Source organism: Abramis brama, assembly GCF_963993115.1.
Source record: "Abramis brama genome assembly, chromosome: 6".
In the NCBI taxonomy this organism is placed as follows: Eukaryota; Metazoa; Chordata; class Actinopteri; order Cypriniformes; family Leuciscidae; genus Abramis; species Abramis brama.
Genome location: NC_139968.1, coordinates 43,077,336 through 43,090,299, shown reverse-complemented (window position 1 = coordinate 43,090,299; position 12,964 = coordinate 43,077,336). Strand labels below are relative to the sequence as shown.

The following is a 12,964-nucleotide window of genomic DNA, read 5'->3' as shown; positions in this document are numbered from 1 at the left end:
ACATTAAAATATTTAATTGAAATACTAATGCTAAAAATGTTTAGAGTTATTTTTATTATTTAATTAAAACATTAAAATTAATCGATAAAAATACAAACATAAATAAAAATATGAATATAAATTTAGTATAAATATTTAATTGAAATATTAATACAAACATTTTGTTAAAAATCATTCATTCATAAGAAATTAATTGGGGTTACTAAGCATGAACATAAATGGATGGAATAAATCGGAGTTTCCAGCAGCTCAGATGACCTTCACAGATGCGCGTCTCCTCGTTGAGGTAGTATCCGGCGGGACACTCGCACTGGAAGCTGCCGAAGGTGTTGACACAGTTTCCCCCCTGACACAGGCCGGGCAGCTCCTGGCATTCGTCTATGTCTGATGAGGGACAGAGAGAGAGAGAGTTATTACTGCAAACCCCCCCAGGCTTCATCTCGCTTCATCCCGATCCACACTTACCCTCCAGGATGACCGTGATGGGGTTCGGCCGGAAGCCTTCTCCTCCGGGACACAGGGTTTTGTACTCGGCTGTGAGGAGACAGAATTCATCAGGGCGTTTGCTCATGATTGCTCATGTTTGCTCATGTTTGCTCATGTTTGCTCATGGCACAAAGACTTTGTTTGGGGTTTTCCACTGTCATGTGTTTTTAAATGGTTAATATAGAGTTTATGGTAACACTTTACAATAAGGTTTAACTTTAGTTTACTACCTTAGTTAACATGAAAAGTAACTAAGTAACGCTATTTGTTACTTTTTTTGGGAGTAAAATAATATTGTAATGCATTACTTTTAAAAGTAACTTTCCCCAACAATGTTTGGGAGAGATTCTTTTTTTTTAATACAGCAGGAAGTGTGTAAGACAGCAGTGAGTGTGTGTGTGACAGCAGTGAGTGTGTGTGTGACAGCAGTGAGTGTGTGTAAGACAGCAGTGAGTGTGTGTGTGTAAGACAGCAGTGAGTGTGTGTGTGACAGCAGTGAGTGTGTGTGTGACAGCAGTGAGTGTGTGTAAGACAGCAGTGAGTGTGTGTGTGTAAGACAGCAGTGAGTGTGTGTATGACAGCAGTGAGTGTGTGTAAGACAGCAGTGAGTGTGTGTGTGACAGCAGTGAGTGTGTGTGTGACAGCAGTGAGTGTGTGTAAGACAGCAGTGAGTGTGTGTGTGTGTAAGACAGCAGTGAGTGTGTGTATGACAGCAGTGAGTGTGTGTAAGACAGCAGTGAGTGTGTGTGTGACAGCAGTGAGTGTGTGTAAGACAGCAGTGAGTGTGTGTAAGACAGCAGTGAGTGTGTGTGACAGCAGTGAGTGTGTGTATGACAGCAGTGAGTGTGTGTAAGACAGCAGTGAGTGTGTGTGTGACAGCAGTGAGTGTAAGACAGCAGTGAGTGTGTGTATGACAGCAGTGAGTGTGTGTAAGACAGCAGTGAGTGTGTGTGTGACAGCAGTGAGTGTGTGTAAGACAGCAGTGAGTGTGTGTGTGACAGCAGTGAGTGTGTGTAAGACAGCAGTGAGTGTGTGTAAGACAGCAGTGAGTGTGTGTGTGTAAGACAGCAGTGAGTGTGTGTAAGACAGGAGTGAGTGTGTGTGTGACAGCAGTGAGTGTGTGTGTAAGACAGCAGTGAGTGTGTGTAAGACAGCAGTGAGTGTGTGTAAGACAGCAGTGAGTGTGTGTGACAGCAGTGAGTGTGTCTAAGACAGCAGTGAGTGTGTGTAAGACAGCAGTGAGTGTGTGTAAGACAGCAGTGAGTGTGTGTGTGACAGCAGTGAGTGTGTGTAAGACAGCAGTGAGTGTGTGTAAGACAGCAGTGAGTGTGTGTGTGACAGCAGTGTGTGTGTCCGTACAGGAGTTGACGAGAGGGCAGAGTGTGTGTGTGACAGCAGTGAGTGTGTGTGTAAGACAGCAGTGAGTGTGTGTGTAAGACAGCAGTGAGTGTGTCTGTACAGGAGTTGACGAGAGGGCAGTGAGTGTGTGTGTGTGTGACAGCAGTGAGTGTGTGTGTATCCGTACAGGAGTTGACGAGAGGGCAGAGTGTGTGTGTGTGTGTGTGTGTGTGTGTCCGTACAGGAGTTGATGAGAGGGCAGTGTGTGTGTGTGTGTGTGTGTGTGTGTGTGTCCGTACAGGAGTTGACAAGAGGGCAGTGAGTGTGTGTGTGTGTGTGACAGCAGTGAGTGTGTGTGTAAGACAGCAGTGAGTGTGTGTGTAAGACAGCAGTGAGTGTGTCTGTACAGGAGTTGACGAGAGGGCAGTGAGTGTGTGTGTGTGTGACAGCAGTGAGTGTGTGTGTATCCGTACAGGAGTTGACGAGAGGGCAGAGTGTGTGTGTGTGTGTATCCGTACAGGAGTTGACGAGAGGGCAGAGTGTGTGTGTGACAGCAGTGAGTGTGTGTGTGTGTGTGTGTCCGTACAGGAGTTGACGAGAGGGCAGTGTGTGTGTGTGTGTGTGTGTGTCCGTACAGGAGTTGACGAGAGGGCAGTGTGTGTGTGTGTGTGTGTGTGTGTGTGTCCGTACAGGAGTTGACGAGAGGGCAGTGTGTGTGTGTGTGTGTGTGTGTCCGTACAGGAGTTGACGAGAGGGCAGTGTGTGTGTGTGTCCGTACAGGAGTTGACGAGAGGGCAGTGTGTGTGTGTGTGTGTGTGTATGTGTCCATACAGGAGTTGACGAGAGGGCAGTGTGTGTGTGTGTGTGTGTGTCCGTACAGGAGTTGACGAGAGGGCAGTGTGTGTGTGTGTGTGTGTGTGTGTTTATGTGTCCATACAGGAGTTGACGAGAGGGCAGTGTGTGTGTGTGTGTGTGTGTCCGTACAGGAGTTGACGAGAGGGCAGTGTGTGTGTGTGTGTGTCCGTACAGGAGTTGACGAGAGGGCAGTGTGTGTGTGTGTGTGTGTGTGTCCGTACAGGAGTTGACGAGAGGGCAGAGTTCACACGGGTTGCCCCAGGCTCCGCCCAGCGAGCAGCAGCAGGACGCGCGGGTCACGCCCACTCCGATCTCAGCGCTGCAGGAGATCCCGCCGTCGCCCCGGTCCAGAGTGTCCAGGAAACAGTTTCCCACACGCGTGTCTGTCCGAGGGGAGAGGATCACGGCTCTTTAGTGTCACGCGTATCGCAGAACATGAGAGGCATGAGGAGGGGCGGGTACCGTTTGAACTTTAACAATTCCTAATTGCGATTCCAATAAGTTAAAAAAATTAAAAACTTAGATATCATTCACATTTAGTCTTATTTCTAAATATTTAATTGTATCTGAATATCATGAATAACAATCATTTGAACACTAACTGAAGGAGCGTTTGCCTGAGGTTTAAAAACACCACAGAAAAACAACTAGCTGAACTAATATAAATGTAAAGCATTATTAAAGACAAGTAAACACTCAGGAAGTAAAAAAGAACAAATAAAAAACTAGCAATCACAACTAATAGACACAACTGAACAAAGAAACGACAGAAATAAACAGTGTTTTAAGATTTTCAGGTGATCAGATCCCGAAACTGTGATCAAATGTAAAATAACACTGCACTTTATAAATAAAATATACATTACAAATATGCTTTCAAAAGTGATTCAGTCAAAAACGAGTGAATTTTCTCTTTGTCTTTTGTTGTTTGATCAGTGTTACTATAGAGACGGCGTCAGGAATAGGAATGAGGCGCTGAGTGTGTGACGTACCGACACAGCCGACTCCGGACGGGTTGAGCTCGAAGTCCGGCGGGCAGTTGCACAGGTAGCTGCCGGGCAGGTTCACACACACTCCGTTGATGCAGTTCACCGGGTCGAAACACTCGTTGATGTCTAAGGCAGACGGAGACAGTGTGAGACAGAACTGAGAAATAACACACACTCTCTGTGTTTCCAGTGGGATTAGTGGCCGTGACGACCGAAACTCATACAGTGCCTCTTTTAAGAATAACATGATTACAGTTAAATTATATATTATTTGTATTATTTAATTAAAGGTAAATTACACAAAGAAATACTGTACATGAGGCCCTTTTGTAGACGTTTGCTGAAATGAACTGATGATCTGCAGGCTGAAGATCTTCATGTGATGCGTGTGTGTGTGATGCGTGTGTGTGTGTGTGTGTCACCTGTGCAGTTTCCTCCGCTGCGGTCCAGCTCGTAGCCGTAGTCACAGACGCAGCGGAACATCCCCGGCAGGTTCTGACACGACCCGAACACACAGATGTTCTGGAAGTTGCACTCGTCGATATCTGATGGACGACACACAGCGCTGTGAGTGAGTGTGTGTTACTGTGTGTGTGTGTGTGAGTGTGTTACTGTAGGTGTGTGTGTGTGTGTTACTGTAGGTGTGTGTGTGTGTGTTACTGTAGGTGTGAGTGAGTGTTACTGTAAGGTGTGTGTGTGTTACTGTAGGTGTGTGTGTGTGTGTGTGTGTGTGTGTGTGTGTGTATTAGAGTAGGTGTGTGTGTTACTGTATGTGTGTGTGTTACTGTATGTGAGTGTGTAACTGTATGTGAGTGTGTTACTGTAGATGTGTGTGTGTTACTGTCGTGTGAGTGAGTGTGTTACTGTAGGTGTGTGTGTGTGTGTGTGTGTGTGTGAGAGTGTGTACACAATGTTTTTCTATCCCAGTGGGGACTTCAACCTGAATGCACACTGACTCATGGTGACTTGTGTCACTGTGGGGACCTAGATGTAGATCCCCATGAGGAAACAAGCTTATTAATCTCACAAAATGAGTTTTCTGTGTGTGTGTGTGTGTGTGTGTGTGTCTGATGGGTAGGGTTAGTGTAAGGAAAGATAATACAGTTTGTACAGTATAAAAATCATTACGTCTATGGAGAGTCCCCACAAAGATAGTGAACCAGACGTGTGTGTGTGTGTGTGTGTGTGTGTGAGTGAGTGTGTGTGTTACTGTAAGGGTGTGTGTGTTAGAGTGTGTGTGAGTGAGTGTGTGTGTTACTGTAGGTGTGTAAGTGTGTGAGTTACTGTAGGTGTGTGTGTGTGTGTGCGTGTGTGTGTTTACCCTGGCAGGCCTTGCTGTCCTCAGTCGGGGTGAAGCCCATCTCACACTCGCAGCGGTATCCGCCCGGGGCGTTCAGACACTGGCCGTTCTCACACAGATTCACGTTATCCGCGCACTCGTCCATGTCTACAGGCACACAGACAGGAATCTCAGTCCCATCTCAGAACAATCGTGTGATTCATGTCTGTTTTACAGGATAATTGCGCTGTAATAGAGTCAGGTGTGAGCTGTACCGGAGCAGGTGAAGCCGTCTCCGTTGAATCCCTCTTTACAGGTGCAGCGGTACGAGCCCGGCGTGTTCATGCACTCGGCGTTGGGGTTACAGTTGTGCTCTTCAGTGACACACTCGTCCACATCTGCAGAGACACAATCATTACTGAACTCAGACTACGTTCAGAGCATAGACTGTAAAAAAAGATGGACGACCCCATTCACTCTCTTCCATTGGTGAAAAGTGAAGCTGCCTAATATGTCCTAATAAGGCGCTGATTTGGGACATGATTTTGCGCTTTAGAAAAATGTGAAATGGAGCCGCGATATCAAGGCCCCGCCCACACTCACACACACACGCAGAAACCGTTAGCAAAGTTTACTGCAGAGCAACTCATTAAGTCAGTGTGAAATAATTAACAGTTATGGACAAGTAGAAATTAAAGTTAAAGCTCCAATCTCCTCCCGAAAATCCCCAAAAAGTCCATTGGTGCTTCAGTGACTTTGTTTAGAGAAGCTGTCAATCACAGCTGTCAATCATGACGTCACATTCCCGTTTTTAAAGCATCAAATAACTAACTAAGAACAAACTTATTTAAAAAAACGAACACTTAAACTTACATCGGCGTTATCAAAACTACCTAAAATTACAGAAAACATCTTCGGAAAAAATTATTTGAAGTGTAATTAGGTTGTTTAGTTTCGCTTGTGTCCCATTAGTCTTGATGAGGAGGCGGGGTTTATGAGCTATACTGGGACCAGCCACCGGGGGGCGATCGAGACGCTTTGGCTTCACTTTTCAGGACTTGTGCGGCACGCCTGGTTCAGAGAGGAACGTTCGCCACTCACCGATGCATTTGATGCCGTCTCCTTCCCAGCCGTCGCGACAGCGGCACTTGAAGCTGCCGGGAACGTTGACGCACGCCGCGTGCATGTCGCAGTTATGAGCGCCGATCTCACATTCATCGATATCTGGAGAAGAAAAAAAAATCAAACCTCTTTGTACCAGCTAGCATGTTCCCAAAAACCAGCCTGACTTAATCTGGTGTGAGGGACTGGACTCTCGTACCTGTGCATCCGGTGGAGCCCTTCTTGACGAAGTATCCCAGCTGACAGTGGCAGATGAAGGATCCTTTAGTGTTCTCACAGTCGCCGTGGAGACAGATGTTGGGGTTCAGGTCGCACTCATTGACATCTGGACCATAACATCAGGAAATGATACCAACAAACAGCACAATATCATTAGTACATATTAGAATAAAAATATGTTACACATAAATAACAAACAAATGGATGAAATAAAAAATTCATAAAAAGTAAAAAAATGACTAAACAATATAAATTATTTCATAAAATGCAATTATTTTAATTTTTTAAAATAATAAATCAAGATGTTTAAAAGTAAATTAATCAAATTAAATAATAATACAAAAAAAATCAAGGTTACTACACATTAAAATTAAACAATACCCAAATTATTTTATTAAAAGTAAATTAGTACTTAAAATAAACAAATTGATCCAATTAAATCATTCATAAACAATTAATTCATAAATAGATGTAATAAATTATGTAACTTTTAATTGAAAGTAAATTACACAAAAAAAAAAACAAATTAAATAATTAAAAAATGAAATAAATACATAAACGCATAAATAAAATAAATAAATAAAATAAAATAATGTACTTTTTTATTAAATGTAAATTACTCAAACAAACAAATAATTAAAAAAAAACATAAAACAAATCAAAATGAAATTATGTGAAATGATTTACTTAAAGGTAAATTGTTACTTGTAATATTTTTTATTATTTAATTAAATGTAAACTACACTGACAAACAAATTCAAATTATTTTAAATAAATTACTTTTTTAATAATTTAAAAGTGATATATAATCAAACGTATATATAAGTTTAGTCTCTTGTCTTCACACACGTATGAACTGAAGTTACACACTATAAATATATTAAATTACTTTAATATTTTTATATCATTTAAAGGTTATATCTACACAAACGTGTGTCGTCCTCACACACACATATACACTGATGCTGTGTGTCTCACCGATGCAGGTCCTCATGTCCATGGAGGCCATGAACCCGTCGTAGCAGAGGCAGCGATATTCTCCGGGGATGTTCGTACACTGGCCGCCGTCGCAGATGTCGGGAGAGTCTTCGCACTCGTCGATGTCTACGGAAAGAGCCGAGGGTCAGTCTGAGAGGACGTCCCGTGTGTGTGTGTGTGTGTGTGTGTGTGTGTGTGTGTGTGTCTCACCGGCGCAGGTCCTGAGGTCGGGCATGAGTGCGTAACCTTCGCTGCAGCTGCATTCGTAACTTCCCTCCGAGTTCGTGCAGTGTGTGTCGCAGCCGCCGTTCATGATGGTGCACTCGTCGATATCTGCCACAAAACACACTTTCTTAGTTTGTCTCCTTACAGAAGGCAGCATGATTACATATTCTTATTTCATAACAGTAAATCACACAAACAAACAAATAAAATAATTAATACAAAAAACAGCGAACAAATAAAGGTTACTAAGCATTAAAATGAAATAATATAAAGTTGTTTACTTAATTTTTTTTCTTTTTTTTAATTCAAAGTAAATTACAATTATAAGGTGTTTCTGAGAATGAATGTTAGTTCAAAAGTTTGCGGATGTTTGAGGATGTGTTGGGATATTTCCGGATGTTTGGGGATGTTTGCAGATGTTTCTGGATGTTTGGGAATATTTTGGGGATGTTTGGGAATGTTTGAGGATGTTTGTAGATGTTTGGGGATGTTTGAGGATGTTTGGGAATGATTGAGGCTGTTTCAGGATTTTTGCAGATGTTTGGGAATATTTGCAAATGTTTGGAATATTTTTGCAGATGTTTGGGAATATTTGGGGATGTTTGGGAATGTTTGAGGATGTCTGAGGATGTTTGCAGATGTTTGGGAATGTTTGAGTATGTTTGCAGATGTTTGGGAATGTTTGGGGATGTTAGGGAATGTTTGGGAATGTTTGAAGTTGTCTGAGGATGTTTGCAGATGTTTGTAGATGTTTGGGAATGTTTGAGGATGTTTGCAGATGTTTTGTGGATGCTTGGGAATGTTTACAGATGTTTGAGGATGTTTGGGAATGTTTGCGGATGTTTGGGAATATTTGAGGATGTTTTGGAATGTTTGGGAATGTTTGTGGATGTTTGGGAATATTTGAGGATGTTTGGGAATGTTTGCAGGTGTATGGGAATGTTTGAGGATGTTTGGGAATATTTGGGAATATTTGAGAATGTTTGCGTATGTTTTGGGGATGTTTGGGAATGTTTGCGGATGTTTGCAGATGTTTGGGAATGTTTGCGTATATGTTTTGGGGATGTTTGGGAATGTTTGTGGATGTTTACAGATGTTTGAGGATCTTTGGGAATGTTTGCGGATGTTTGGGAACGTTTGCGGATGTTTACAGATGTTTGAGGATCTTTGGGAATGTAAGCAGATGTTTGGGAATGTTTGGGAATATTTGGGAATGTTTGCGGATGTTTGCGAATGTTTGCGTATGTTTTGGGGATGTTTGGGAATGTTTGCAGATGTTTGGGAATATTTGGGAATGTTTGCAGATGTTTGGGAATGTTTGCGTATGTTTTGGGGATGTTTGGGCATGTTTGCGGATGTTTGCAGATGTTTGGGAATATTTGCAGATGTTTGGGAATGTTTGCGGATGCTTGCAGATGTTTGTGGATGTTTGCGTATGTTTTGGGGATGTTTGGGAATGTTTGCGGATGTTTACAGATGTTCGAGGATCTTTGGGAATGTAAGCAGATGTTTGGGAATATTTGGGAATGTTTGCGTACGTTTTGAGGATGTTTGGGAATGTTTGCGGATGTTTACAGATGTTTGAGGATCTTTGGGAATATTTGGGAATGTTTGCAGATGTTTTAGGGATGTTTGAGAATGTTTGCAGATGTTTGGGAATATTTGGGAATGTTTGCAGATGTTTGGGAATGTTTGCGGATGCTTGCAGATGTTTGTGGATGTTTGCGTATGTTTTGGGGATGTTTGGGAATGTTTGCGGATGTTTACAGATGTTCGAGGATCTTTGGGAATGTAAGCAGATGTTTGGGAATATTTGGGAATGTTTGCGTACGTTTTGAGGATGTTTGGGAATGTTTGCGGATGTTTACAGATGTTTGAGGATCTTTGGGAATATTTGGGAATGTTTGCAGATGTTTTGGGGATGTTTGGGAATGTTTGCGGATGTTTACAGATGTTTGAGGATCTTTGGGAATATTTGGGAATGTTTGCAGATGTTTTAGGGATGTTTGGGAATGTTTGCGGATGTTTGCTCACCCACACAGCCCTGTCTGTCGGGCGTCACCTGGTATCCCGTGTTGCAGGAGCACTGGTAGGTTCCCACCATGTTCACACACTGACCGTTCTTACACAGGTTATCGCTCAGCTGACACTCGTTCACATCTGAAAACAATTATAATAAAGTAGAGATAAAAGGTTTGATTTATAATATAATAATAACAATAATAATTTATTTTAATATTTTATTTTAATACTATAATTAAAAAAAATACTATTTAAATAAACTACTAACAAAATTAAGAAAATAAAAGATTAGTTTTTTAATTAAATATGAATTGGTAAAAATATGAAATATTACTAAATGGACAAAATATTAACTGGATAAAGTAATATTAAAGTGAAATGATATAAATAGGTTTTTTAGTTGATAAACAGAATGTATTCACACACATATTCACTCACTCACACATATTGAGTAAATGTGTGTGTGTTTAAAGCTTGTGTACCTTCACAGGCAGATGCTTCAGTGCTCAGCTGGTGTCCTGGAGGACAGTCACACTCATAACTGCCCTCGGTGTTCAGACACTCGCCTCCGCGACACAGCATAGGGTCCCGCTCACACTCGTCCACGTCTGCAGGAGAGCGAGAGGGAGGAGAGAGAGAGAGAGAGAGAGAGAGAGAGAGAGAGAGAGAGAGGTGGGCTTAGTCAAAATAGCAAGCAAAAAGTTGCCACTGTCTAAACCCAATGGTAACTAATAAGCCTATCAAAAGAAAGAAAATTAAAATGCAGTGGTCTTTCCTCACTCCCTAATTACACGAAAAAGCAGGAGAAAAAGATTCTCACTCAACCCCTACCACTGCAAGAGTGGATGAAAAGCGTGGCTGTATAAAGGCCTCTGGTGTCTCACCCATGCAGTTCTTCATCATCATGAAGCCGCTCTCGTAGCCGTCGGCACACTCGCACTCAAAGCTGCCCGGCGTGTTGACGCAGACGCCGTGTCCACACAGGTCAGGAGAGATGGTGCACTCGTCGATATCTGCCGGATGAAGGGAACCGCGTGAGCCATGCACAGAAACACATGGAGTGTGAGTCTGATTCAGATGTGTGTGTGTGTGTGTGAGAGATGTGGACCTGTGCAGTTCCTCTCCTCCATGGTGAGGGCGAAACCACTGTCACAGCGACACTTGAAGCTCCCGATGGTGTTTCGGCACGTCCCGTGAGTGCACAGGCCTTTGAACACCTTACATTCGTTCACATCTACAGGGGAAATCAGGCTTTAAGACAAAGTCCCATCTTTCAAACACTCAGTTTCAGTCACGCAAGTACAGCTTCTGTGTCTGTGGATGGGGAAACTTTCTCCCATTCATAGTCATATGAGTGCAGCGTCTTTCTATATCTGAAGTCTTTGATTATAACATCATTATCACACACTCAAAAATTGATTTGTGTCTGATTTGTGTATGTCAGTGTGATTGTAACAGTGATATTTTGACAAAACTGCGGTAAAATTGGTGTGCAGATAATGGTAAATAATTTGGTTACACTTTATTTTAAGGTGTAATTATACATTTAAGTACTGTGTAATAATAATTATTAACTGCATGTACTTACTATAGGGTTAGGATTGAGTTTTGGTGTAGGGTTAGATGCATGTAATTATGCATAATTTATAGTTATTACTACAGTAACGGCAGTAACTATAAAATAAAGTGTTACCAATATATCTAAAAAATTGTTTTTTTATTATAGACACGTTTCAATATATCCATTTATATTTAAATGGTGGTAATCCTGATACTACTTCTAATATAATTAATAGTATTTATTATATATGGTATATTTATTTTAATACTATTTCTGTTAACTTATAAACTGTAACTTTGGGTATAACTTAGCTAATAAAATAAACTAATAAGACTAATGAAATAAATGATTAGTGAAGTTTTAATAAATTGAGTTAGTTTTAATAAAGTGTAAAGTGTGAAAGTTTTGATTTAAAAATATATTCATCTTTAAAAAAAATTATGTATTATGCTGTTGATAACCAATAAATCTATATCTAATATATATATATATATATATATATAGTACATTTTTATATAATTTTAATATAATATATAATTTTATTTTTTTTAATTTAAGAAACATTTTTGAAAGTTTTAGGTAATATATATATATATTTTTTTTTAAGTTGTAAAGCCCAAATATAGATAATACATAATAATAATATGCAATAAAGAAGGATAAATAAGTGTTATTCCCAATGTTCCCAAACTTCAGACAGACAAAATTTAATTTAATAATTTAATTTAAATCTAATATAATTTTAGAATAAAAAAATAAATAATAATAATATAAAAAATGTATATTATAAATTATAAGATTTGTCATGTTTTTTGGTAGTAAAATATATATATAGATAATGTCAGCCATAATATAGGTTTCAGAAATTAGTGTTTTCAAAATTATCGGCTGAAACAATGTTTTCAAATGTTGATGTATAATATCAGCAATATCCAAAACAGTTATCGTTATCACATCGGTCAAGATTTCTATATACGTAGATCTCTGTGAATAAATGACCTTTATAGAAGGGTCTCCCTGTCAGGATGTCTCCTCGGTTGGCGATCCCGGGTCCACGAGGGCAGATGCTTTTATATTCGGGAGTGTTTGGTTTGGGACACGCCTCACAGTCGACGCCCCACGCCGCTCCCACCGTACAACAGCACATATCCGCCCGGTAACGGCCCGGTAACGGCTCCACGCACTCGTCCTCGTCCCATTTCATGTAACACTGCTCGCTTCGGATGTCTGCGGGACACACACAACCAGTTTACATCACTGCTTTGGATCAAGACCTGACAAAGTTTGATTTAGTAAAGCCGGGTTCACACTGTACGATTTGACCGTCTGAGACAAATTTATGCAAATCATAAAAGATTCCTCTGATCCTATAGGCTAAAATCTGAAGTCTTTGATCGTTAGTTTGACATGTTCACCGTCAGCCGATTAATGACCGTTACGATCAAATTTTACCTCAGATAAAATTCTGTTAGTGTCAGAAGATTTGACTCTCAGTCCTGCAGTGACTCTCCTACGACTACAGTCAAATCGTCTTCGTTTTTCAAGACAAGCCATGACCAAAATTAACATTTCAATCCCATGTGTAATGCAACTCGCATCACTAAACACATCATTGATTGATGATTTTTTTTTTTGATTTTGATGAACTTTTATAAATCGCACAATGTGCACCCGGCTTAAGTGATGATGATTTTATAAGTCAGACTAAATATTGAATATATAAATGTTCAGTTCACAGACCAACACATGTTCGTCCGGCTCCGTCCAGCGTGAGACCCTCGGGACACTCGCACCGGAACGAGCCCTGGGTGTTCACACACCGGCCGTTTGTGCACACGCCGGGGAAAACCTCACACTCGTTAATATCTGAAGATGGAGCAGAGAAGTTAT

At 40.9% G+C, this 12,964-nt stretch overlaps 1 protein-coding gene and 1 long non-coding RNA gene across 2 annotated transcripts in view; one reads left to right on the top strand and one right to left on the bottom strand.

Annotated features, from left to right (window-relative positions):
* Nucleotides 1-12,964, bottom strand: part of fbn2b (fibrillin 2b) — a 69,550-nt gene that overhangs the window by 19,898 nt on the left and 36,688 nt on the right. The window contains exons 23-39 of the mRNA XM_084117892.1: nt 12,815-12,940; nt 12,074-12,301; nt 10,622-10,747; nt 10,398-10,526; nt 9,996-10,121; nt 9,526-9,651; nt 7,477-7,599; nt 7,267-7,392; nt 6,269-6,394; nt 6,049-6,171; nt 5,223-5,345; nt 4,990-5,115; nt 4,091-4,213; nt 3,672-3,794; nt 2,901-3,062; nt 466-534; nt 259-384 (exon numbers count right to left, since the gene is read on the bottom strand). Coding sequence (XP_083974018.1) covers nt 259-384; nt 466-534; nt 2,901-3,062; nt 3,672-3,794; nt 4,091-4,213; nt 4,990-5,115; nt 5,223-5,345; nt 6,049-6,171; nt 6,269-6,394; nt 7,267-7,392; nt 7,477-7,599; nt 9,526-9,651; nt 9,996-10,121; nt 10,398-10,526; nt 10,622-10,747; nt 12,074-12,301; nt 12,815-12,940 — 2,211 coding nt within the window. The remainder of the gene's footprint in view (nt 1-258; nt 385-465; nt 535-2,900; nt 3,063-3,671; nt 3,795-4,090; nt 4,214-4,989; nt 5,116-5,222; nt 5,346-6,048; nt 6,172-6,268; nt 6,395-7,266; nt 7,393-7,476; nt 7,600-9,525; nt 9,652-9,995; nt 10,122-10,397; nt 10,527-10,621; nt 10,748-12,073; nt 12,302-12,814; nt 12,941-12,964) is intronic.
* LOC311085380 lies at nt 3,018-12,928 on the top strand. The gene is made up of 5 exons (XR_014606796.1): nt 3,018-3,137; nt 3,616-3,726; nt 4,099-4,235; nt 7,275-7,410; nt 12,806-12,928. It is a non-coding gene; the product is annotated as an uncharacterized lncRNA (long non-coding RNA).